Below are 27,268 nucleotides of genomic sequence, written 5' to 3'. Positions count from 1 at the left end.
GATGTAATGTGTAATACTTTTTGAAAGATCTAGACCACATTGTCCAAAGAGATATAATCTGAGCCATATAAATCTAACCTAAATTTTCTAGTAGCCACATTACCAAAAGGTTTTTTTAAAGGTGAAATTAATATAGTTGTATATTTTTAACCCAATTATGGCTAAAATTTTATCATTTCAAAATACAATATAAAAACATTAATGAGATATTTGACATTCTTTTTTTTTGCTGTACGCGGGCCTCTCACTGTTGTGGCCTCTCCCGTTGCGGAGCACAGGCTCTGGACGTGCAGGCTCAGCGGCCATGGCGCACGGTCCTAGCTGCTCCGCGGCATGTGGGATCTTCCCAGACCGGGCCACGAACCCGTGTCCCCTGCATTGGCAGGCAGACTCTCAACCACTGCGCCACCAGGGAAGCCCTTGACATTCTTTTTTTGTAGTAAGTCTCTGAAAGCTTGTGTTTTTCCATACTTACCGTACATTTTAGCTCGGACTAGCCATGTTTCAAGTGCTCAATAGCCACATGTGGCAGCTGTATTGGACAACACAGCTCTAGAAACTAACTACTCAAAGTGGGACTCATGGGTCTGTAGCAACCACATCACATGGGAACTTCCTAGAATCTCAGCCCTACCCCAAACCTGCTGAATCAGAATCTGCATTTTAACAGGATCCCCAGGAGATTCTTATGTACATTAAAGTTTGAGAAGCGGTGCTCTGGAATGATAACCTTTCTATACACTTATATGGAGGATACTAAGAGGGACTAGACCAAGGAAGGCTGAGGTTTAAAGACCAGATAGACCAAATAAGGCAAGTCTTGGGGTCATTTAACTGAGGAGATCCAGATAAGTGGTGAATCAGTGTTGGGGACGTTTCACGGCTGGATACATTAGATCATGACACCAGGGAATTCTGTAATCTAGTAGTAGGTCGGTATGTCAGAGGTCCAGAAATAGGCAAGAGATGGATAATCTAGCAAGTAGATTGAACATAGTCTCTCAGGAGTCTAGCAGCAGAAATGAGAAGTTCAGGGTGGTAGTTATAAGGCAAGAAAAGTAGCAGGGACCCAGCCATAGGAGGCTGAGGGTTAGTGGTAAGATTCTCATCCCTAGGAGACAAGAGCCTTGACTCAGGGGACTGGGATACTGGGCAAGGAAACTAGGCAGAATCTTCCAGATGAAGAGCTCAAGATAGCTTCTTGGTCGGGGAGGGATAAATTGGAAGATTGGGCTTGACATATACACACTACTATATATAAAATAGATAACTAATAAGGACCTACTGTATAGCACAGGGAACTCTACTCAATACTCTGTAATGGCCTATATGGGAAAAGAATCTAAAAAAGAGTGGATATATGTATAACTGATTTACTTTACTGTACACCTGAAACTAACACAACACTGTAAATCAACTCTACTCCAATAAAAATTTAAAAAAAGAAAAAAAGATAGCTTCTTAATTGTTGGAACTAAAGTACAAACCAGAGGTTTGATTAAAAAAACAGAGCCTTGGGGCTTCCCTGGTGGCACAGTGGTTGAGAGTCCGCCTGCCGATGCAGGGGACACGGGTTCGTGCCCCGGTCCGGGAAGATCCCACATGCCGCGGAGTGGCTAGGCCCGTGAGCCACGGCCGCTGAGCCTGTACGTCCGGAGTCTGTGCTCCGCAACTGGAGAGGCCACAATAGTGAGAGGCCCGCATACTGCAAAAAAAAAAAACAAAAAAAAACCCAGAGCCTTAGGACTTCTCTGGTGGCGCAGTGGTTAAGAATCGGCCTGCCAATGCAGGGCACACGGGTTTGAGCCCTGGTCTGGGAAGATCACACATGCCATGGAGCAAGTAAGCCCATGCGCCACGACTACTGAGCCCATGTGCCACAATTACTGAAGCCTACACGCCTAGAGCCCGTGCTCCGCAACAAGAGAAGCCACCGCAATGAGAAGCCCATGTACTGCAACGAAGAGTAGCCCCCGCTTGCCACAATTAGAGAAAGCCTGCGCACAGCAACAAAGACCCAACACAGCCAAAAATAAATAAAATTTAAAAGAAAAGAAAACAGAACCTTATTTATACAAACTGACAAGGTTTGGTGGGACCAGCAACATAAGTGGATGCTGAGATGCTAAGCTGTGGAGCTCTCAGGGTCTTTATTTCCTTTAACAAGATACCGTATTTGTCTATTATCTTAGCTCTGTTGATAGTAAGCCAGGGCACCCAGTATAACTGAAGGTAGCCAAATGTCAGCTTGCCTTTATTTTGCCTATAGTTAGAACTATTAATTCATTGCTTCCTGCCAGGATAGACTTGGACAAGCAACTCAAAATTAGATGAGTTTCCATAACTTGTTAAACTGTGCAGGGTGTAGATGTGCTCAAAAATGAGTACTCTGAAAAGTCCCCCAAGATTGTTTGTGGCACTGTGATTTTACTATTCTCCATCAGCATTTTCTTAAAAAGCTGAAGCTGCCCTTTAGAAAGCATACTGCATTTTCTTTAAAAATGTATTGCCTTTCCTTAACCATTGGGCTTTAGAAACCCAAGAATCCCAAAACTTTTCTTAGACCTTTTCACTAAGAACCTTATGTAGAACTTGTATATATGTTTTCATTTAATTAGTGCATCACATAGATTACCCAGGGCTCTAAAACAGAGTTTAATAAATTCTTCTGAGCCCTGAAAAACATGCCACTGTTCTGTTGATCTGTCAGTATTTTCCTTAGCTCAGTCTTTTCAAGTCATGTACAAGTTCATTTTCTCTTTTGAGTTTAGTTAATAACCTTTATGAGTCTGTTCTTTTTCTAGCATAAAGAAAGATTGGAACTCATAATATCTTGGTTGATTTCTACGTATCTGGTTCTCCTGTGTTACTTATGTAATTATTGTACAGGCTGCAACATCTATAGCTTGGCTTATCACGCAATATCTTAGCTGCTGTATTCTGCAGTACTATGTTTAGGGAATTACCTAATCACTACCTCTACTCTGAATTGTTGAATTGTACCATTTGCCAGTGTGATGCATTGATGCCTCCTAGAGCCATTATGGTAGAGTGCAGGTAGTATTTGCATCTTCTCAAGGAGTGGTAGCCTCTATTTTGTGGCTCTTTATGGACTTTATGGGACTTCTCTGGGTCCAGTGGTTAGGACTCTGTGCTCCCAATGCAGGGGGCCCAGGTTCGATCCCTGGTCAGGGAACTAGATCCCGCATGCCTCCCGCATGCTGCAACTAAAGATACCACATGCCGCAACAGAGGTCCTGCACATGGCAACGAAGATCCCCCATGCCACAACTAAGACCCAGCACCACCAAATAAATAAATAAATGTTTAAATGGGCTTTATATACAGAGCAGGTAGCTTTTTGATACCCCCGTCCCCTAAACTATAGAATTGTTGTCAAGTGCAATGTGGTAGTTCAAGCAACTATATAAGTGAAGAAGGACCCCTGGGTCTCCTTGACCAAACCTACCTACATTTACTTTCTCTGGTGGAAAAACCATGGGCTTTGCTACAGTTCAATTCTAGATCCAATATCACCTTTACTAGTTACTTGATTACTGTATGATCTGGGACAAGTCTCTACTGTAAAATGAAGGTAATACTTCAGGGTTGTGTAGACAGAGAGAACAATGCATGTTAAAGGACCTGGCCAGTAAAAAGTGCTCTCTAAGTGTCTGCTGGCTCACCATTCCCACTGCCTTTTCAGCTCCCTAAATCTTCTTTCCTGGCTCTCTTCAATGTCGGTATCTTCTCTACTCCCTTCCCCAGTCACCTCCCTTGCCATAATATTATGTCCTTTATGATAGCAGGGATTTTGTTTTCCTTTTCCACTGAATTTCTTGCATCTAGAACAATACTGGACATGTAGTAAATATTGGTTGTATCAGTGTGAATCACTGCTTTTAATAATCATCACCACAGCTATTTCTGCCCTCTTCCCTTTTTTCCATTCTACCTCTCTTTTGAGTCTTCTTTTGTCTTCTTCCTAAGGGAATGTTGATTTTCATGGACACCACCAGCCAATGGGAGCAGTATTTTCCTTTCTTAAGGAAGCTGACTCAGGACTTCCCTGGTGGTTCAGTGGGTAAAACTCCGTGCTTCCAATGCAGGGGGCCCGGGTTCGATCCCTGGTTGAGGAACTAGAATTCCTCATGCATTCCAGAACTAAGGGTCCGCATGCCACAACTAAGAGTCAGCATGCTGCAGCTAAGAAGCCCACATGCTGCAGCTAAGAAGCCCGCATGCTGCAGCTAAGACCCGGCGCAGCCTAAATAAATAAATGTTAAAATATTTATTAAAAAAAAAAAGGAAGCTGACTCTGAACATGTTGCATATGATCTTCAAGTCTTCTTAGCCATATTCAGCATCTGAGACAAACAACAAAATTGTTCTTTATCCAAAGCCATTCTAAAACCCTGAATGAGCCTCCTTCATTCCTTAGATGTCTAGTGAGCAGTGTGGTTATGCCAGATACTCTGTTGGGCATTGTGAATATAAAAAGGAGCATGTTCTCTTCCAGCCTTGAGGGGTTTTGTTTTGTTTTTTATTTTATTTCATTTTATTTTATTTTATGTATTTATTTATGGCTGCGTTGGGTCTTCGTTGCTGTGCGTGGGCTTTCTCTAGTTGTGGTGAGTGGGGGGGGGCTACTCTTCGTTGCGGCGCATGGGCTTCTCATTGCGGTGGCTTCTCATTGCGGAGCATGGGCTCTAGGCGCCTGGGCTTCAGTAGTTGTGGCATGTGGGCTCAGTAGTTGTGGCGCACGGGGTTAGTTGCTCTGTGGCATGTGGGATCTTCCTGGACCAGGGCTCAAACCCATGTCCCCTGTATCAGCAGGCAGAGTCTCAACCACTGTGCCACCAGGGAAGTCCTGTGTACAAGTTTTATGTGGACTTACGTTTTCATTTCTCCTGGAAAGAAACCTAGGAGTAGAATTGCAGAGTCTTATGGTAACTCTTTGTTTAACATCCTGAGGAACTGCCGAACAGTTTTCCGAAGTGACTGCGTTGTTTTATATTTCCACCATCAATGAATGAGGATTTCAGTTGCTCCACATCTTCGCCAATACTTATTATTATCTGTCTTTTTAATTAGGGCCATCATAGTGGGCATGAAGTGGCATCTCATTGTGGCTTTGATTTCCTTTTTCCTAATGACAAATGATATCGAGCATCTTTTCCTGTGCTTATTGACCATTTGTATATCTCCTTTGGAAAATATAGTTCTTCATATCCTTTGCCCATTTTTAAATTGGGTTATTTCTTTTTTATTGAATTTTAAGAGTTCTTCATATATTCTGGATACAAGTCCCTTATCAGATATATGATTAGCAGATATTTTCTCTCATTCTGTGGATTGTCCCTTCACTTTCTTCATAGTATTATTTGTAGCACCAAAGTTTTTAAGTTTGATGTAGTCTAGTGTACCCATTTTTTCTTTGGTTGCTTGTGTTTTTGCCATTTATTTATTTATGAAATCATAGCTTAACCCATGGTCACAGACATTTATAGTTTTAGTTCTTACATTTAGTTCTGTGATCCATTTTGAGTTAATTTTTCTGTATTGTGTGAGGTAAGAGTCTATCTTCATTTTTTTGCATGTGGATGTCTAGCTGTCCCAGCACTATTTGTTGATAAGATTATTCCTTTTCCATTTAATTGTCTTGGTGCTATTGTTGAAAATCAACAATAGCATAGATGTATGTTTGTACTCTCATTCTATTCCATTTATGTATATGTTTATCCTTATGCTAGTATCATGCTGTCTTGATTACTGTAACTTTTGTATTGAGGTGCTGAGTTTTTAAACTAATTATAATCATTTTACTTGAACCACTTACCATTTATGTCTGATTATGCAGCATGAAATAATTATGAGTATATCATTAAATATGCCATATTAACTTTTAATAAGTTTTATTTGATCATAATAGTAAGCCATATGCATGTAAGTTCAGTTTTCATAGATCTTTGCTTATATAGTCTGTTTTCTGATTTTACAGCATCTAAAAACAATTAAAGAAGGTCATTGGTTGTAATTCACCTGCCATTACCTTTAAAATGGCTCTTAAGGGCAGTTGTGAGACTATCTTTTCATGGCTACTTGCTTTTTGAATATTCTCTCTGCAAAAAAAAAAATGTAACTTGAGTTGTTCTTTTCATTCTTTAAAATGTATAGATTTTGTATGCTGAAACTTCTCAACCAGAAGAAAGGGCCTTCACAGTGTCCTTTGTGTAAGAATCATATAACCAAAAGGTATATAATTTGGGTAGTTGGGAGGTTGGAAGTGACAACAACAGGAAAAAGTAGAAATTCCTTAATAACATAGCTGGTATTCCTATCAAACCACTCATCAGTAGAAAAATATATAAAAAAGGGTGTTTAGCTGACAGGGTAAATTATTTCTAAAGTCATTTTTCTGAAAATTTTACAGTACATCTGCCTTACACAGGTACTAGCAATTCATTGCCTTTTTCTAATCCTTCTATATGATGCAAGAACTTGCAGTCTTATCTAATATAGGACTGTACCACCCTGCCCCCATTGTCCTGATCCTGCTTTTATTTTTCTTCCTTGCGTATATTTCTACTTATTTACACAAACACATACGCAATGCATTTATACATTGTGTGTCCCTCTGGCCAGGATGTAAGTTCTATTAGGGCACTGGCTTTGTCTCAGTCAACACTGTTTTTCCAATGTTTGACACATAGTAGTCACTCAGATATGTAAATGAATAAATAAATTATATTGTCCTACAACTGTCCTAAACCAAAATCTCTCTTTGGACATTGTTATCTATCTGTGATTTTGAAATAATGTAATCATCATTTGGCAGAAATCCCTGAGAGCTAGAAGTGGCACTTTGGGTAGATGGGATTCAGATGTTAAGAATAATAAGTTCTCTATGCAGTGGATTTATATCTACTGTGGATTCAAAGTACTATTATTTTAGATAATTATAGGCTTTTGGTAAGTTTGAATGGCCAAAAATAATTATAAAAACAATCAATATGCTATGTGGTTTATTCTGCTGTCAGTGATGTTTTGATTAGTGTAATGTCACTAATAGCTCTGTTGTTTCCATATAGTTTTTTTTTTAACTGTTGCTACTTCTTTTTTTATTTGTTCACATGTCTTTCCTTATTTTAGTGTCCTTAAAAAGTTGGTAATCTTTTGCTAAGTGTGTCTTTCAAACAATTTACTTTCAGAAGCCTACAAGAAAGTACAAGATTTAGTCAGCTTGTTGAAGAGCTATTGAAGATCATTCATGCTTTTGAGCTTGACACAGGATTGCAGAGTAAGTGTTGCATAACCCCAGGGGCCAATGCTCAAGTGGCCATCTATTAAAATGGAAGTTGGTGGAATTATTTTATTTGAATAGGTGGTAAGACCTTTTGGTCTAGGTTAACTTTAGCTCTTTATCTGTAATCTTTTTTTTTTTTTTTTCCTTCCGGTTCGTGGGCCTCTCACTGTTGTGGCCTCTCCCGTTGCGGAGCATAGGCTCCGGACGCGCAGGCTCAGCGGCCATGGCTCACGGGCCCAGCCGCTTCGCGGCATGTGGGATCTTCCCGGACCAGGGCACGAACCCGTGTCCCCTGCATTAGCAGGCGGACTCTCAACCACTGCGCCACCAGGGAAGCCCCTGTAATCTATTTTTTAAATCATTCCCACTGGTCTCACACCTTATTTTATCCATCCTAATATGCACGTTTTTTATTTGCACATCTCCAGAATTGGGAGCAGTTTACCATTAATGGTGTGTCATTGTTTAATTTAGTGTTTTCTTTCTTAGTGGTACAGAAAATAATGGTGCATTTTATATCACTGGTATTTTAGTTTCAGTGAAATATGGTATTAATAGGCAAATTTGTTAGTATTAAGGTAGGAAAAAAAGGAGTAGAAATAACTTTGGTCTATGTGTTCGTTTCCTAGGAGTAGAACTTCTGAAGTTCATTTTTTAAAAAAGTATAGGCAACCTTTAATGCATTGTTTTTGTTTTTTTGCGGTACACGGGCCTCTCACTGTTGTGGCCTCTCCCGTTACGGAGCACAGGCTTCGGACGCGCAGGCTCAGCGGCCATGGCTCACGGGCCCAGCCACTCCGCGGCATGTGGGATCCTCCCGGACCAGGGCACGAACCCGTGTCCCCTGCATCGGCAGGCGGACTCTCAACCACCGCGCCACCAGGGGAGCCCTAATGCATTGTTTTAATATTGTACAACAAAGAGCATACACAGGCTTTCTCTTGGTTCTTTGCTTACAATTAATATTTTTTTCTAACTGCAAAAATAATGTTTTCCTTTGTAATTCACAGTTGCAAACAGTTATAACTTTTCAAAAAAGGAAAATAACTCTTCTGAGCATCTAAAGGAGGAAGTTTCTATCATTCAAAGTATGGGCTACCGAAACCGGGCCAAAAAACTTCAACAGAGTGAACCTGAAAATCCTACCTTGGTAAGGCCATTTTTGTGTATTCTGATAACATCTCTTTATTGAGCACTGTGAGTTGGTGAGTGTGCTAGATGCTTATGGATTTACAGAAAAAGTCAGTAAACAAGGGAAGTTGGTAAATTAAGTGGCCAAACAAGAGTTAGAGGAGACGAGAGAAGGTCCCCGGTTTTAGTGCTTTGTTCATTCTGATGAACGTATTTTTCTTCATATCTGTCTAAGATAGACACAAGGACACTGATGGTCAGCTTGCTAGTTTTTAAAATAACCATCTTATGGCAGTTCTCCAGGGACAAGGACATATCTTCTGTTTTATTTCCTCTGAAAAGTTGCCTGGAAAAAAAAAATCGGTTTTTAACATTTGAAAATTGCTTCAAGTTAAAAGTGTAATTGTCAAAGAAAATGCAGAGATTTGCGCTGTTATTCATATGTGAATGAATAATGAAGATCTTAAAAATGATAGTTCTCTGGCGCAGTGGGTATGAGTCTGCCTGTCAATGCAGGGGACATGGGTTCGAGCCCGGGTCTGGGAAGATCCCACATGCTGTGGAGCAACTAAGCCAGTGAGCCACAACTACTGAGCCTGCACTCTAGAGCCCGCGAGCCTAGAGCCTGTGCTTCACAACAGGAGGAGCCACCGCAATGAGGAGCCAGGGCACCACAGCGAAGAGTGGCCCCCGCTCACTACAACTAGAGAAAGCCCACGCGCAGCAAAGACCCAATGCAGCCAAAAATAAATAAATAAATTAATTAATTAAAAAAAAAGAAGTTCTCATAGTACCAGCATTCACTTTTCGGTAGATGTTGAAGGGCTTAAAAAGAAGAAGGAAAGCTTCAACAGAGTAAGGTCCCGTTTCTAAATATTCTCTCCTGTACTGAATATTCTTAGGCTTGCTGGGTTTTCTTTTTTTTTTTTTGCAGTACACGGGCCTCTCACTGTGGTGGCCTCACCCGTTGCGGAGCACAGGCTCTGGACGCGCAGGCTCAGCGGCCATGTCTCACGGGCCCAGCTGCTCCACGGCATGTGGGATCTTCCCGGACCGGGGCACAAACCCGTGTCCCCTCCATCGGCAGGCAGACTCTCAACCACTGCGCCACCAGGGAAGCCCATTGCTGGGTTTTCTTTATTTTCATTTATCCTTTTTAAAAATTTACTTTGGGGCTTCCCTGGTGGTGCGGTGGTTAAGAACCCACCTGCCAATGCAGGGGACACGGGTTTGAGCTCTGGTCCGGGAAGATCCCACATTCCGCGGAGTAACTAAGCCGGTGCACCACAACTACTGAGCCTGCTCTCCAGAGCCTGTGAGCCACAACTACTGAGCCTGTGCTCTAGAGCCTGTGAGCCACAACTACTGAGCCCACATGCCACAACTACTGAAGCCCCCGTGCCTAGAGCCCGTGCTCCGCAACAGGAGAAGCCGCCACAATGAGAAGCCTGCACACGCAACGAAGAGTAGCCCATGTAGCCCCCGTGCACCGCACCTAGAGAAAGCCCGAGCGCAGCAACGAAGACCCAATGCAGCCAAAACTAAATAAATAAATAAAAAAGAAAGAAAGACAAAAACAAAATCAAAAAGAAAAAAAATGCTTTCCTTATCTTTAAAAATATTACACAGATAATACATATTTATTTTAGAAAAATTTAGAACAACAGAGAGAGGGGAAAAGTATTCAAAGCACACAAAACTCATACATTCTGGTGTGTAGTCTGCGAAATGTTTTTTCTGAGGTGTCATAAATGTTAGCTAATTGATAATGGTCTATTTGTTTTGTCCATGGCTTTGAGTTTCTGTTAAGAAAAAAAAAGCACAGAACTGGCCAACAATTTGTTGATCATTCTTTACTGCTTAGCAGGAAACCAGTCTTAGTGTCCAGCTCTCTAACCTTGGAATTGTGAGATCTCTGAGGACAAAGCAGCAGATACAACCTCAGAATAAGTCCGTCTACATTGAATTGGGTAAGAGTCTCAGATTTTGTAAGTTTAGAATAATAGTTGCTGGATTCCTTGTGTAGGAGTTTTACCAAAAACCGTGGTCACAATTTATACAGTGGCAGGGAGCTCTGGGAAGTGAAAATAAAATAATTTTACTAGCCTTATGATGTGTTATAAATAATGTAAAAGATGCAGGTCTCACCTTGAAGAACCTTCCTTTGTAAAGAGAGCAAAAGAAAGGGTGTCTGGTTTTAAGTATGTGTAAATATACTTTGGAAATATGGAGAGTAGGGCTAAGAAAGAATGTGATGAGTGGGCTACAGCATTTGGAGGGATCTAAGATAACTTGTACTAGACGAGAAAGACTTAAGAACAGCTGAGCTCAGTTCAAGCAGGTCTCTCTATGTCTTATCGTTTAGAGTATATTTATAATTGGAAAGAACGGCCCTCCTTTGAGCTCCCAAGCACTAATGTTTGACATAGCACGTGTCATATTCTTTCAAAATTTCTTGTGTCTTTTCCCCTTTTAAGATCATAAGTTCCTAGACAACAGGTATTGCCTCATAAAAATAATCAAAATAATTATAGGAGAGAATATTTAGGAGCACCTACTGTAGTGCACGCACTGGTGTGTTTTACTTGTGTAACTCATTTAAGATGCATGACAAACCTGAGATGATTACTACTATTATACTTATTTTACAGATGAGGGAATTAAGGCACAGAGAGGTTAAGAAATTTTGCCAAGGTTGTAAAGCTAGTAAGTGAAAGGGTCATGATTCAAACCTGTGCTTATGACCACTTCTCTGTATTGCCTGACATGTATCATTGTGTCTGCCATGTAGTGGGTGCTCAGTAAATATTTCTTGAAGATATGTTTTGCAACAAGTGTATTTTTTGAGTTTAAGCCTTTCAATAAAAATCCTTTTATTGATTTGTTATTTGGGGGTATTTGGGGAATTTTTTTAGGATCTGATTCTTCTGAAGATACAGTTAATAAGGCCAGTTATTTCAGGTGAGTCAAAGAGAGCCTTTTTCTATGAAGCTGGCATTTTTGTATCTAGTTAATATTAAGGATTGATATTTCTTTAGGTTAGAATCATGGCATTGGAATAGACCTTAAAGACCATCTACTTTAATCTCCTCATTTTATAGCTGAGAAAATATCCTTTTTTAAAATATTTATTTGTTTGTTTGTTTTTGGTTGCATTGGTTCTTTGTTGCTGCGCACGGACTTTCTCTAGTTGCTGCGAGCGGGGGCTACTCTTCAGTGCAGTGCGCGGGCTTCTCATGGCGGTGGCTTCTCTTGTTGCAGAGCACGGGCTCTAGGTGCGCAGGCTTCAGTAGTTGTGGCATACGGGTTCAGTAGTTGTGGCTCGCGGGCTCTAGAGCACAGGCTCAACAGTTGTGGCACACGGGCTTAGCTGCTCAGTGGCATGTGGGATCTTCCCGGACCAGGGCTCGAACCCGTGTCCCCTGCATTGGCAGGCGGATTCTTTTTTTGTAACATCTTTATTGGGGTATAATTGCTTTACAATGGTGTGTTAGTTTCTGCTTTATAACAAAGTGAATCAGTTATACATATACATATGTTCCCATATCTTTTTCCTCTTGCGTCTCCCTCCCTCCCACCCTCCCTATCCCACCCCTCCAGGCAGTCACAAAACACTGAGCTGATCTCCCTGTGCTATGCAGCTGCTTCCCACTAGCTATCTACCTTACGTTTGGTAGTGTATATATGTCCATGCCTCTCTCTCGCTTTGTCACAGCTTACCCTTCCCTCTCTCCATATCCTCAAGTCCATTCTCTAGTAGGTCTGTGTCTTTATTCCTGTCTTACCCCTAGGTTCTTCATGACATTTTTTTTTCTTAAATTCCATATATATGTGTTAGCATATGGTATTTGTCTTTCTCTTTCTGACTTACTTCACTCTGTATGACAGACTCTAGGTCCATCCACCTTGTTACAAATAGCTCAATTTTGTTTCTTTTTATGGCTGAGTAATATTCCATTGTATATATGTGCCACATCTTCTTTATCCATTCATCCGATGATGGGTACTTAGGTTGTTTCCATCTCTGGGCTATTGTAAATAGAGCTGCAATGAACATTTTGGTACATGACTCTTTTTGAATTATGGTTTTCTCAGGGTATATGCCCAGTAGTGGGATTGCTGGGTCATATCGTAGTTCTATTTGTAGTTTTTTAAGGAACCTCCATACTGTTCTCCATAGTGGCTGTACCAATTCACATTCCCACCAGCAGTGCACAAGTGTTCCCTTTTCTCCACACCCTCTCCAGCATTTATTGTTTGTAGATTTTTTGATGATGGCCATTCTGACTGGCGTGAGATGATACCTCATTGTAGTTTTGATTTTCATTTCTCTAATGATTAATGATGTTGAGCATTCTTTCATGTGTTTGTTGGCAGTTTGTATATCTTCTTTGGAGAAATGTCTATTTAGGTCTTCGGCAGGCAGATTCTTAACCATTGCACCACCAGGGAAGTCCAGAAAATATCCTTTTTGCTTCGCTGGTTGGTTTCTTAGTAAAGAGTTTGAAAGAGTTTAAAGTAACAGTAGAACTATGCACAGACTTGCTTCCAGCAGATGGTTGTGCCCTAGCTTAGTTCGTCGTGTATGATAGTGTTGACTCAGTGATAATTGTGGCTGTTGAAAACATTAGAGTACTCAGTTTTCAGTTCTTTCCTTCCTCTGTTCCTTAATTCCATCTGTAACTCAAACTTTGTCTACATAAATTAAACCATAATCTACAAGCAGCCCCCAACTGGGTTGTCAAATTGCTTTCGTTAGGAATTATTGCTTGACCCTAAGATCTGTGATGGTGTCATTGCCAATCAGATTTTGTTTGCAAATTACTTTTTCCTGATCTCTCAATTGGGAGAAAATGGTTTTTAGCCTGGAAAGAAGCACAGAAGGCAGTGCTGCAAAGTGGTGTGCTTTTGCATTCTATTGGAATGTTTGTTCCATCCCAGTGCTCCCTTTGTTTAGATAACTTTGTACTTGTATTCTCATTAAGATATATTTTAAGTTTTGTTGGTTTTCTCTTTACTGTCTTTTAGCTATTATTTGGCCATCATTTAAATTTTAGTTCTCATTTGTATGTCCATAAAGCAATGTTCTATGTTACTGCTGTGATTTTTGTGACTGTATGTTCTCAGTCTTTGACCGTTTCATTTTGACTAGAAGTTACTAAAGCACAGATTTCAAAAAGTGAATCAAATTGATAACCCTTATTGCAACCCTACCTAGAGGAGCTAAAATACTTGATCATGTGACAGCTATTTGCGCATATAAACCACTGTTTCTCACTAAGGCTTCTGTCTTTTCCCTATAGTGTAGGAGACCATGAATTGTTAGAAATCACCCCTCAAGGAGCCAAGGCTGAAGCCAGTTTGAATCGTGCAAAAAAGGGTAATGACAAGTCTTCCAACTTAACGGGCACTAAAGAAAGAATAGGTAGATGCGGTACTGTAATTAGATTATTCTGAAGAACCATTTGGGACGTTTATAATTCACAACATTTCTTGGCAGAGTTAGAATATCGTTCTTTCTCAGATGTCATGGTACAGCCTGACAATGACACTAGACTGATATGGTTATAATAGTACCCTATGTAATTGGTTGTTGCCTTTACTTTTTTTTTTTTTTTTTTTTTTCTTTTTTGCGGTACGCGGGCCTCTCACTGTTGTGGCCTCTCCTGTTGCGGAGCACAGGCTCCGGACGCGCAGGCTCAGCGGCCATGGCTCACGGGCCCAGCCGCTCCACGGCATGTGGGATCTTCCCAGACCGGGGCATGAACCCGTGTCCCCTGCGTCGGCAGGCGGACCCTCAACCACTGCGCCACCAGGGAAGCCCTGCCTTTACTTTTAACTGCTGTGTTTTTATTTCATACTTTGCATACTGGTATTTAGATAGAGGGAGTATGAGTCTGAAGATAGAACAGAAGCACTATATGTCTGATGCCCAAACTGTGCTCTTTTTTTTTGATTGAAGTAGAGTTGATTTACAATATTGTGTTTTCTGCTGTACAGCAAAGTGATTCAGTTTTACACATATATACATGTTTTGTAATATTATTTTCCATTATGGTTTATCACAGGATATTGAATATAGTTCCGTGTGCTATACAGTAGGATCGTATTATTTATCCATTCTATATATACTAGTTTGCATCTGCTAACCCCAAACTCCCCCTTCATCTCTCCCCCACCTTCCCTCCCCCTTAGCAACCACATGTCTGTTCTCCATGTCTGTGAGTCTCAAACTGTGCTTTTAATTCACTGTTAGAGTTTAGCAAAATAGGAGGTATGGTTTATGAGTAGGGAGAATTCTGAAATTAAAACTCTAATTATTTTGAGTGGAAATAATGAGAGTCTAGATACATAGGAATTGAGCAGAAGAGTATGAGCTACGTCTTCAGTACACTTGATAGTTGAGGTTTCTCTAAGAATAGCCAGTTCCTTCATTCCCCCTCAACCAAGTTGTATTAAGTACCTATTTTTTTCATAATAATTCAGTTTTTAAGCACCTTGTTTTTTTTTTCCAGCTGCTTGTGAGTTTTCTGAGAAGGACATAACAAAGGCTGAACATCATCAATTCAGTAATAAAGATTTGACCACCACTGAGAAGCATGAAACTGAGAAGCATCCAGAAAAGTATCAGGGTATTTTTGTTTCAAACTTGCATGTGGAGCCATGTGGCACAGATACTCATGCCAGCTCATTACAGCATGAAAACAGCAGTTTATTACTCACTAAAGACAGAATGAATGTAGAAAAGGCTGAATTCTGTAATAAAAGCAAACAGCTTGTCTTAGGAAAGAGCCAACAGAGCAGATGGGCTGAAAGTAAGGACACATGTAATGATAGGCAGACTCCCAGTACAGAGAAAAAGGTAGTTCTGAATGCTGATCCCCTATATGGGAGAAAAGAACTGAATAAGCAGAAACCTGCCTCCTCTGACAGTCCTAGAGATTCCCAAGAGTTTCCTTGGATAACACTGAATAGCAGCATACAGAGAGTTAATGAATGGTTTTCCAGAAGTGACGAAATGCTAACTTCTTACGACTCACGTGATGGGGCATTTGAATCAAACACTGAAGTAGCTCGTGCAGTGGAAGTTCCAAAGGAAGTTGATGGATATTTGGGTTCTTCAGAGAAAATAGACTTAATGGCCAGTGATCCTCATGGTGCTTTAATACATGAAAGAGTCCACTCCAAACCAGTAGAGAGTAATATTGAAGATAAAATATTTGGGAAAACCTATCAGAGGAAGACAAGCCTCCCTAACTTGAGCCGCATAGCTGAAGATCTAATTATAGGAGCATCTACTGTAGAACCTCAGATAACACAAGAGCGCCCCCTCACAAAAAAACTAAAGCGTAAAAGGAGAAGTACATCAGGCCTTCATCCTGAGGATTTTATCAAGAAAGTCGATTTGGCAGTTCTTCCAAAGACTCCTGAAAAAATAATTGAGGGAACTGACCAAACAGAGCAGAATGGTCATGGGATAAATATTACTAGTAATGGTCATGAGACTGAAATGAAAGGTGGTTATGTTCAGAAAGAGAAAAACGCTAACCTAACAGAATCATTGGAAAAAGAATCTGCTTTCAGAACTAAGGCTGAACCTATAAGCAGCAGTATAAGCAATATGGAACTAGAATTGAATATCCATAGTTCAAAAGCACCTAAAAATAGGCTGAGGAGGAAGTCCTCTACCAGGAACATTCATGCACTTGAACTAGCAGTCAGTAGAAACCCAAGCCCACCTCATCATACTGAACTACAAATTGATAGTTGTTCTAGCAGTGAAGAGATGAAGAAAAAACATTCCAGCCAAATGCCAGTCAGGCACGGCAAAAAGCTTCAATTCATGGGAGATAAAGAACCTACAACTGGAGCCAAGAAGAGTGACAAGCCACACAAACAAATAACTAAGAGACTTGCCAGTGACACTTACCCAGAACTAAATTTAACAAACATACCTGTTTTTTTTACTCACTGTTCTGGTTCTAATAAACTTCAAGAGTTTGTTAATCCTAGCCTTCAAAGAGAGGAGAGCCTAGGAACAATTCAAGTGTCAAATAATACCAAAGACCCCAAAGATCTGACATTAAGTAGAGGAAAAGGTTTGCAAATTGAAAGAGCTGTAGAGAGTACCAGTATTTCCTTGGTACCTGATACTGATTATGGCACTCAGGATAGTATCTCATTACTGGAAGCTGACACCCTAGGGAAGGCAAAGACAGCACCAAATCAACATGTGAGTCTGTGTGCAGCAATTGAAAGCCCCAAGGAACTTATCCCTGGTTGTTCTAAAGATATTAGAAACGACACAGAGGACTTTCAGGATCCACTGGGACATGACGTTAACCACATTCAGAAGGCGAGCATAGAAATGGAAGAGAGTGAACTTGATACACAGTATTTGCAGAATATGTTCAAGGTTTCAAAGCGTCAGACGTTTGCTCTGTTTTCAAATCCAGAAAAGGAATGTGCAACAGTCTGTGCCCACTCTGGGTCCTTAAGGGAACAAAGTCCAAGAGTCCCTCTTGAATGCAGACAAAAAGAAGAAAATCAGGGAAAGAGTGAGTCTAAAATCAAGCATGTGTGGGCAATTAATACAACTGTGGACTTCCCTGTCGCTGGTCAAAAAGATAAGAAGCCGAGCGATCATGCCAAACGTAGCCCAGAAAGAGTAACTAGGCTTTGTCAGTCATCACAGTTCAGAGGCAACAAAACTGAGCTCATTATTGCAAATAAACATGGGATTTCACACAACCCATATCTTATACCATCACTTTCTCCCATCAGGTCATCTGTTAAAACTATATGTAAGAAAAACCTGTCAGAGGAAAAGTTTGAGGAACCTGTAATGTCACCTGAAAGAGCAATGGAAAACGAGAGCATCGTTCAAAGTACAGTACGCACAATTAGCCAAAATAACAGTCGAGAAAGCACTTTTAAAGAAGTCAACTCAAGCAGTATTAATGAAGTAGGTTCCAGTACTAATGAAGTAGGCTCTAGTATTAATGAAGTAGGTTCCAGTGGTGAAAACATTCAAGCAAAACTAGATAGAAACAGAGGACCTAAATTAAGTGCTTCGCTCAGATTAGGTCTTATGCAACCCGAAGTCTATAAGCAAAGTCTTCCTGTAAGTAACTGTCAACTTCCTGAAATAAAAAGGCAAGGAGAAAATGAAGGCACACTTCAGGCTGTTAATGAAGATTTCTCCCCATGTCTAAATCCAGATAACCTAGAACAACCTATGGGAAGAAGCCATGCTTCTCAGGTTTGTTCTGAGACACCTGATGAGTTGTTAAATGATGACAAAATAAAGGAAAGCAACTTTGCTGAAAGTGACATTGAGGAAAGATCTGCTGTTTTTAGCAAAAGTGTCCAAAAAGGAGAATTCAGAAGGAGCCCTGGCCCTTTAGCCCATCATACATCTTTGGTTCAGGGTCACGAAAGAGGGGCTGAGTCCTCAGAAGAGAATGTGTCTAGTGAGGATGAAGAGCTTCCTTGCTTCCAACACTTATTTGGTAAAGTAACCAATACACTGTCTCCATCTACCAGACATAATGCTGTTGCCACAGAGGGTCTATCTAAGGAAACAGAGGAGAACCTAATATCATTGAAGAATAGTTTAAATGACTGTAGTGACCACGTAACATCGGCAAAGGCATCCGAGGAACATCACCTTCATGAGGAAGCGAGATGTTCTGATAGCTTATTTTCTTCACGGTGCAGTGCAGTGGAAGACTTGACCGCTAATACAAACACCCAGGATCCTTTCTTGATGTTTGATCCTCTTTCCAAACAAGTGGGGCATCAGTCTGACAACCAGGAAGTTCTGAGTGACAAGGAATTGGTTTCAGATGATGACGAAAGGGAAACTGGCTGGGAAGAGGATAATCACCAAGAAGAGCAGAGTGTGGATTCAGACTTAGGTATTGGAACCAGGTTTTTGTGTTTGCCCCCGTCTATTTTATAGAAATGAACTAAATGTTTATGCCTTTGGGGGAGCACATTTTACGAGTTTCCAAGTACAATGAAAGTAACTGCTTCTTAAACTTTAAACATGTTCCTCCCAAGGTGCTTTTCCTCAAAAGTCCTTTACTCAGCTAGAACATCTTTTCTATTTGAATGAGATTTAATGCCCTAATTATTGGTGGACTTGCTTCTGGTTTTCATCCTTACGATTCCTAAGAGGAAATCTGGTGTCCCTAAACAAAGAGTGTAATCATTTTGTGTGACATGAAAGTGAAGTTTGTCCTGTCAATGAGAAGAAACAGGTACTGCAAGTTGGAGTATTGGCTGTCTGTTTTTACATCTTAATCTATTTTTATTATCATTTAAGGTGAAGCAGCATCCGAGTATGAGAGTGAAACAAGCCTCTCTGAAGACTGTTTGGGGCTGTCCTCTCAGAGCGATATCTTAACCACTCAGGTAAAAGCACATGGGGATGTGTGTGTGGTGTTCTCAGTGCTATGCATCCCGCATTCTTACATTTGCTTATATAACCTCTTAGAATTAATGGTATAACAGTTGTGTGTGGGACCTTGTCTCCTCAAATTGGATTGTAAGCACCGAGATGGAACACATTACCTCCTACTTCATACACACACATACACACATGTACGTACCAACATGCTCACTGCAGAACACTAAATACTGAATTTAATGAATAAGTGAAACCTTCAAAACCCATTTGCCCTATAGCAAAAACACGTATGAAAGCACTACTGTATCAAATAGAGGGGTGTGTTTCTTCTCAGTACCAAATTGACACCTACAGAGTTCTCTTCCTGTTAGACACTGTCTGGCCTTTCACTGTTTGGTGGATACTTCTTTTTGTTTTTTCTTTTTAAATCGTATAGTTATTTGTTCTTCAGTGCCTGTAAGTCATCTTTTTTCTTTAAAAAGTACACAATGTTACTTCTTGCTCCTAGTGGTCAATATCCAATATTTTGGTGACTTGTGAGGGGGGTAACAGCTTTGTCATATCTACAGCATTTGGTAACATGAATATTTCAGTACTCCAGGCAGAACAGTCTCCTAGAAAAAGCATTCTCTACCACAGCATCTAAAAATTAACATCATATTCCTCACAGAACCTGGCTCTGTCTCCTAATTTTTATGTTGTAGGAGTGGCACCAAAATTTTCTAAGTTCTCACATTCAAAACTTCAGGCTCATTCAGCTTTTTTTTCTCCCTTCCTTCCTTCCTTCCTCCCTTCCTTCCTTCCGTTGCGCCAGGTCTTTAGTTGTGCCATGTGGGATTTTCTAGTTGCAGCAAGTGGGATCTAGTTCCGTGACCAGGGATCGAACCCAGGCCCCCTGCATTGGGAGCGCAGAGTCTTAACCACTGGACCACCAGGGGAGACCCTCAACTTATTTTTTTAGAATATTGACACAGTGGTTGCTGGTGGTAATGGTGAGAGTTCTGTACCTGGCTGTGTTACTCTAGGCAATTTACTTATCATCTCTGAACTATAGTATGTACATTCTTAAAATGGAGATACCTGGACCACCTTGAATCATCCTGCCATGACTTCTTTTTCTCACCTAAACCTTAAATACACCTTCAGCTGCTAGCAAAAAGTGACATTTTTTCCTGAACTTCCTGAAATTCCAGATTAGATAAAACTGAGAAAAACCGATAGTCTTATAATATTGTATATGTGCATCATAAAAAACTTAGAAAATACAGGTAAATAAAAATCATCCCTGACAGTCCAGTGGTTAAGACTCCGTGCTTCCACTGCAGGGGCACGGGTTCCATCCCTGTTGGTGAACTAAGATCCCACATGCTGCAGAGCAACTAAGCCTGTGCGCCGCTACTGCTGAGCTTGCGCAGCACAGCTAGAGAGCCCACTTGCCACAATGAAAGATCCTGCATGCCCCAAGTAAGACCCAACACAACCAAAACTTAAAAAAAAAGAGAGATTGGTTTGGTAAATGTTAACATTTATCTCTGGTATGATATACAAAAGATAGGTAATAGTTGTTGCCTTCAGGTGGGGAAATAGATGATTGGGAGAAGGAGAAGGAGGAAGCCTTACTTTTCTCTGAATATCCTTTTGTGCCTTGAATTTTATACCATGAACTTGTATTAATTATTTTTAAAATTAAATTCTATGCATTAAAAATCATTACTATTAACTTATTGGTATATATTCTTTCTTCTTATTGTACACGGGGGGGGTGTGTGTGTGTATACCTTATCTTTAAAAAACATTCAGATGGTACTCTACATACCTACATTGTTTTTACTATGTCACTAAATTTTCTTCAATGAATTTATTTTTAACTACTATATAGTATTCTTTCCTTGTGTACACCATGATTTATTCAACCTATTGCTGAATATGAGGGTTTCAGGGCAAGAGACACAGTTTGCTATCATGTACAGCACTGTATTATTATCTTAAAAAAAATTTATTTGGTTGCACTGGGTCTTAGTTGCAGCAGGCGGGCTCCTTAGTTGCAGCTTGCCGGCTCCTTAGTTGCAGCACACGGGCTCCTTAGTTGTGGTGTGCGAACTCTTATTTGTGGCATGCATGTGGGATCTAGTTCCCTGACCAGGGATCAAACCCAGGCCCCCTGCATTGGAAGTGCAGAGTCTTATCCACTGCGCCACTAGGGAAGTCCCTGTAGTATTATCTTGATAACTAAATATTTGCCCACATCCCCAATGACTTCCTTAGTATAAATTCCTAGGACTGGAATTTTTCTGTTTGGTACATGTTATTAAATTGTCCTTTAGAAAGATTGAACCAAGCTGTGCTCTTCTAGCCCCTGTGGTACTTGGTAGCTCCCATTTTCCTATACCTTTGCCAACACTGGGTAGTATCCAGTTCTAAACTTCTGAGTCTTGGCATTGCTATGAGGACTATAGATAGAGGGCTTGTCTTCTACTGCCTGTTTTCAACACAGAGCAAATCCCTCCAGGACTGAAGCCTGCTGGAGTCAGGAAGAAACTCTGAGACCACTGCCTGTTCTGTGCCTGAATTGTCACCTGTATTCTCCACTTCTGCAGGATTGCCATGGTGACTAAATTAATGAAAAGATTTTGGAGTCCTTTTCTTTTTTTTTCTTTTTTGGCTGTGCTGCACAGCTTGCAGGATCTTAGTTCCCCAGCCAGGGATCAAACCTGTGCCTCCTGTGGCGGAAGTGCAGAGTCCTAACCACTAGACCGCCAGGGAATTCCCTAGGAGGCCTTTTCTCTGTTTGCAATTACTATGATCCTTTCTCAGTGTGGATTTGGGGCTCTGTCAATGTGACTTTCACCTTTTTATCCCTTGTGTTTTAGAGTTGTAGTGTTCGGTTTCTGATTCCATCTGCCTTAGCCATATTGTATAATATTTGACATTCAATAAACTACCTCCTTGTTTTCTATATTTCTGATCTTGTTCCCAGAGATATATGTCTATTTGTTCAAGATTCATTTTATAACCTGTTTTTGTCAAGCATCTACCCAAAACAGAGCCAAAGTCAGATTTCAGGGCTAACTTAAATCTAGAGTAGCTCCAACAAGCAAAATGATTGAAGTGGGATCTTTTCCCAAGGTCTGTTTACACAGAACTGGGGAGACATATATAGGAGATAAATCCTAATTTGGTATCATTAGTATCTGTGCTTTATCAAAGACTGATTAACTATATTTATTCATTAATTCATTTCTGTATTAAACATTTACTAAATGCTTACTGCCTGCTGGGTGTTAGGGATACAAAAATGATTAAGGAAGGATTCCATCCATCTGGGAGGAACATTCCACTTCGGTATACTAATGCACTAGCAGTATAAATGAAGCACTGAGGGGTCATCTGTTCCTGACAGGAGATGTACTATTGGTGGGGACTTCTGAAGGAGATATTCAAGCTGGACCTTAAAAGATGAGAATTTTTTCCAGGTGGAAAGAGAAGAGAGGCAGTAAATCAAGGCAAAGGCACGGAGGCGTGAAATCATGCCCAGGAAACACAAAGTTGTCCCATGTGACTGGAAAACAGGGCATACGTGGTGGTTTTGGGGAGAAACAAGAGATAAGATCAGAGTGTGGCGGCCCTTTTGATTGATTGATTGATTTTGGGCTGAGTTGGGTCTTAGTTGCTGCACGCGGGCTTTCTCTAGTTGCGGCGAGCGGGGGCTACTCTTCGTTGTGGTGCGTGGGCTTCTCATTGCGGTGGCTTCTCTTATTGCAGAGCACAGGCTCTAGGTGTGCAGGCTTCAGTAGTTCTGGCACGCAGGCTTCAGTAGTTGTGGCTCACGGGCTCTAGAGTGCAGGCTCAGTAGTTGTGGCACGCGGGCTTACTTGCTCCGCGGCATGTGGGATCTTCCCGGACCAGGGCTCGAACCCATGTCCCCTGCATTGGCAGGCGGATTCTTAACCAGTGCGCCACCAGCGAAGCCCGTGAAGGCCCTTTTGAATGCTGTGCTTAGGAATTTGGAATTTATCATGAGATCAATAACGAGTAATAATTATACAGTATTCAGAAAGTGTTAACTTTTTATATGAGCAGTTGTATACAACTAAGCTCCTAATGGAAAAAGAGACATGATAAACATGGCTTTTAGGGAACTTTAGCTGTATTAAAAGTAGATATCAGAGTAGCACAGTGGGAATAGAAAAGAAAAGTAGGACTAATTCAAGAAACACAAGAATTAGAATCAAGAAAACTTGGTAACCAATTTGGGTTTAGTCTCCCAAATGTATCAGGCCAATTGCCTGCAGGGGAATTTGTCCAAGTTATAAAGTAACTGCTTTGGGAGAACCCAAAGGAAAGTTATGTACCTATAATTCTCCCATTACTTTTCCGATTTTCTAACCTATTTAATGGCCACAAAAGTTAGATGTGATGGTTGTGGCAGTAGTGACTGATAGAGCTCCTTGAAGCTTATCAGGTATCCTGGTTTCATTCCAGATTTACTGAGGTGAGCCCTTGGCTAGGATTTGATCAGTAATGGAACTACTCACAAGACACCACGTGGTGGCAATGGTGCTGCTGTGGACATTGGCAACAAAGCAGTCTCAGGGTAGTAGTGGAAGCCTTAGTGGAGCAGGGAATGCATTTCCCAGTCATAAAAACCTCCTAAAAACTGTGAACTCAGTGTAGCAGGAGAAAGTAGATGGCTTGTTTTTAGTAGAGGGCAAAGTCATTTGCGAGGATCAGAAGAAACAGGGTGAAACAATCTGTTTCCCCAGGGTTTGCTGGCAACCATACATGCTCCTTCTAAAAGTAGTGAAGAAATGTATATTTTGGAGAGCTCCTTACTTACGAAATACTTGGCTTATCAAAAACCTTAGACTTAGCAGATTTCTTCTTCATATGGAGAAATAAACATCAGGAGCCTCATAAGCAAGAGGAGCCCATTATCTTGAATTGAGAACAATAACTGGCCTTACAGGCTTTCTGAGGGCTCCTTCTGCTGGATCCTTCCATATAGCCGGTTCTTCTCTGCAGCGATCTCTAGGTACCCCGTCCCCATCTAGAATGGCAGCACCATTCTAGGGCTCTATCCCCAGTGCCTGACACATAATAGGCGGTCAACAAATAGTTGTTGAATGAATAAATAGATAAATTAATGAATTAGCTCTTTGCTTGTTCTGTTAGAAACTAAATGTTCAAAGAATCCCAGAAAAGGAAGTGACCTCACAAGCCAGAGATTAGACATTTTTATATGGACTAACCCAAATCTCTTATGAGTGCCACAATACCAAATTTTTGAAATGCAGCCTTTGGAAGATGTTAACAGAATCATGCTAATTTTAAATACCAAAAGTGTTTTAAGTACCTTATTTTTTCACTCCCTAGCTTTAAAAGAAAATAACCAACTTCAAAAGGACATCACAATAAAACAAGCCTATTTGGGAGAGTTTGAGGAATTTTTTCTCCCCTTCTAACATCTTTCTGAAATAATTTCATGGGCATTAACTGCATGAATATGGTCAGATTAAAAGGTGCTCAGGGCTTCCCTGGTGGCGCAGTGGTTAAGAATCTGCCTGCCAATGCAGGGGACACGGGTTTGAGCTGTGGTCCAGGAAGATCCCACATACCGTGGAGCAACTAAGCCCATGCACCACAATGACTGAGCCTGCGCTCCAGAGCCCGCGTGCCACAACTACTGAGCCCACGTGCCACAACTACTGAAGCCCGGGCGCTTAGAGCCCGTGCTCTGCAATGAGAAGCTGCCACAATGAGAAGCCCGCTCACCACAAGGAAGAGTAACCCCTGCTCAACGCAACTAAAGAAAGACCACGTGCAGCAACGAAGACCCAACGCAGCCATAGATAAATAAATAGATAAATAAATAAATTTTAAAAAAGGTGGTCAGGCAGAACTTATAATTCCATACAAAGTGATTTCAAGTCCCACGGTAAAATTAATTGGTGTAACATATTCTTGTTCTCTGGCAAGTTTCTAAAAGAGTATAACTTTCTTGGTGTCGTTTCTCGTGTCTGCAGCAGAGGGATACCATGCAAGATAACCTGCTAAAGATCCAGCAGGAAATGGCCGAACTGGAAGCTGTGTTAGAGCAGCACGGGAGCCAGCCTTCTCACAGCTCCCCTTCCCTCATAGCCGATTCTTGTGCCTCTGAGGACCTGCTAAATCTGGAACAAAACACATCAGAAAAAGGTTTGTAATATTGGCCAAACTGTTACCTTAAGCAAAATTCTTCCCTCCCTAAGCCTTTATCTCTTTCTGAAAAGTATGGACCCAGCTCCAACATTTTATATCTTTGCTCAGCATATATTTGCCGAGTCACTCCTTGGGAAATCTTAGAGCCTTGCTTCTAGTCCCTGCTTACAACTAATTTACCATTCAGAGGGCCCAAGACAGTCAGTAAGCATCGTCATCTGAGTACCCACAGTAAGCAAATGCTATGGGGCGCCCACAGGAAGCTGAGTGTCATGGGGCAGATTGGAAACAGGTAACCCCATCATTTTAGAAAGCTTATAAAAAAACCACTCAGACATGTTTCTTATAGCACTGGTGTCAGGTCACGAAGCCCTATTTAATCACTTTCTGGTTTATAGAGAGAGACGTCTATGTATACTTCAGGAACTGCACCTTGATCCACAGAAAGCCCAATTATGTGGCAGAGACAGGTGCTTTATAACAACATGATTGTTATCAACAAGACGAGGCATTTGGAGTAACTGGGCAGGTGGAGCTGCTCTGAGCTGACTCCCTATAAGAAGTGAGCACCGAGCTGAGAAATAACCTGGCATAAAGGAAGGAAAGTGAGATGAAAATTTGAGTTTTAACTGGAAAAAGCCTATGAAAAACAACACATCAGGCAGGGTTTTAAACGGGCAAATACAGACACGCGTGAGAGGCTAGGCATAGGCCTGGGTTCCAGGAGAGAGCTGGTGCTCAGGAACTAGCACTCCCAGAGTGCTAGCTACCCAGCTAACTTAGTGTTAAAGTCCCTTCTTCGTTCTCCCTCCCTTCCTCAGGCCTACAGGGGGCCAAAGGGCCTTCCTTTGAGTCTTTCTAGGAACTCTACTCTTAATTATTCAAGAGAGTGGCGTTGGTCCCGGAGTGTGCCTTGTAGTGTTTTTATGTTCAGAGAGAAACAGTAAGTAGCTCATGCATGAGAAGCTAGGAACTCTGTTGCTATGGCAGTGGTTCAAAATGTATTTCCTTAAATGCATTCTTTGTAACTATCTTCATTTAGTTCATCTCCCAGATAAAGTAGCCCCAAGTCTCACCACCATCACAATTCTTGTTGGTGCTTTCACCACCTTCAATCTAAAAACAGACTAGACTTTCAATTTTAATGCACCAGATATAAAATGTTATTGTCTGGCTTTGAATATATGTGTGAATCTACTATCTCATCTTTGTTGGGGGGCGTATTTTTTCCTGAAGATCTGTACACAAAATGTTTCTTTGTGGCTTTTCTTTTTTCATAAGTGCTATACTTTTATATATTCTATTTTACTATGGATTTGAAAAACTCTGAAAATTTCTTCTGAATTTCTATATAAAACTTTTTTTTTATGAAAGAGCCTTTACTCTATCCTTTGTGGTAAACTTACTCATTGGTCTACTTTCTCATGAAATTATAACATCCTCAGAGTTTTGAGGTAGGTGGGTAAATGTTGAGAGGAGGGAGGAGAGGCTTATGAGAATTTCTCCATTTAAAAAAAAAGTGTCCCGGGCTTCCCTGGTGGCGCAGTGGTTGAGAGTCCGCCTGCCGATGCAGGGGACACGGGTTCGTGCCCCGGTCCGGGAAGATCCCACATGCTGCGGGGCGGCTGGGCCCGTGAGCCATGGCCGCTGAGCCTGCGCGTCCGGAGCCTGTGCTCTGCAACGGGAGAGGCCACAACAGTGAGAAGCCCGCGTACCGCAAAAAAAAAAAAACAAAAAACAAAAAAAAGTGTCCCCTCTCCCAACTCCACAGAGAGTGTCTGCCATGCCCACTTATATTTGCACAACTTGAATATGTTTTTCAAATTGCTCAAATGCTACTTCTCAAGGAGATCACCTATAACCATGGTTTTTTTTTTTGTTTTTTTTGTTTTTTGCGGTACGCGGGCCTCTCACTGCTGTGGCCTCTCCCTTTGCGGAGCACAGGCTCTGGACGCGCAGGCTCAGTGGCCATGGCTCACGGGCCTAGCCGCTCTGCGGCATGTGGGATCTTTCCGGACCGGGGCACGAACCCGTGTCCCCTGTATCGGCAGGCAGACTCAACCACTGCGCCACAAGGGAAGCCCAACCACGGTATTTTTTATTGTAATTTTTAAGTCTCTGACTTTTCCAGCCCCGCTTTACCCTGTTATACTGTTACATTTTTTCAATAGCCCTTATTAACCTTTTTTTTTTTTTTTAATTTATTTTTGGCTGCGTTG

At 41.2% G+C, this 27,268-nt stretch overlaps 1 protein-coding gene across 12 annotated transcripts in view; it reads left to right on the top strand.

Annotated features, from left to right (window-relative positions):
* Positions 1–27,268, top strand: part of BRCA1 (BRCA1 DNA repair associated) — a 63,646-nt gene that overhangs the window by 11,631 nt on the left and 24,747 nt on the right. For 5 of the 12 annotated variants that reach the window (XM_019939446.3, XM_019939448.3, XM_019939445.3 and 2 more), the window contains exons 4-12: positions 6,178–6,255; positions 7,212–7,300; positions 8,317–8,456; positions 10,302–10,407; positions 11,353–11,398; positions 13,741–13,817; positions 14,953–18,357; positions 18,768–18,856; positions 24,875–25,046. In XM_019939446.3, the coding sequence (XP_019795005.2) occupies positions 6,178–6,255; positions 7,212–7,300; positions 8,317–8,456; positions 10,302–10,407; positions 11,353–11,398; positions 13,741–13,817; positions 14,953–18,357; positions 18,768–18,856; positions 24,875–25,046 (4,202 nt within the window). Of the gene's footprint in view, positions 1–6,177; positions 6,256–7,211; positions 7,301–8,316; positions 8,457–10,301; positions 10,408–11,352; positions 11,399–13,740; positions 13,818–14,952; positions 18,358–18,767; positions 18,857–24,874; positions 25,047–27,268 lie in introns of those variants that run through there. The other 7 variants (XM_073797662.1, XM_019939447.3, XM_019939451.3 and 4 more) reach the window with 4 other exon arrangements.

The sequence above is a fragment of the Tursiops truncatus genome, chromosome 20 (assembly GCF_011762595.2).
Source record: "Tursiops truncatus isolate mTurTru1 chromosome 20, mTurTru1.mat.Y, whole genome shotgun sequence".
Lineage (NCBI taxonomy): Eukaryota > Metazoa > Chordata > Mammalia > Artiodactyla > Delphinidae > Tursiops > Tursiops truncatus.
Note: the sequence above shows the minus strand (reverse complement) of the source record. Positions and strands in the feature narration are given on the sequence as shown.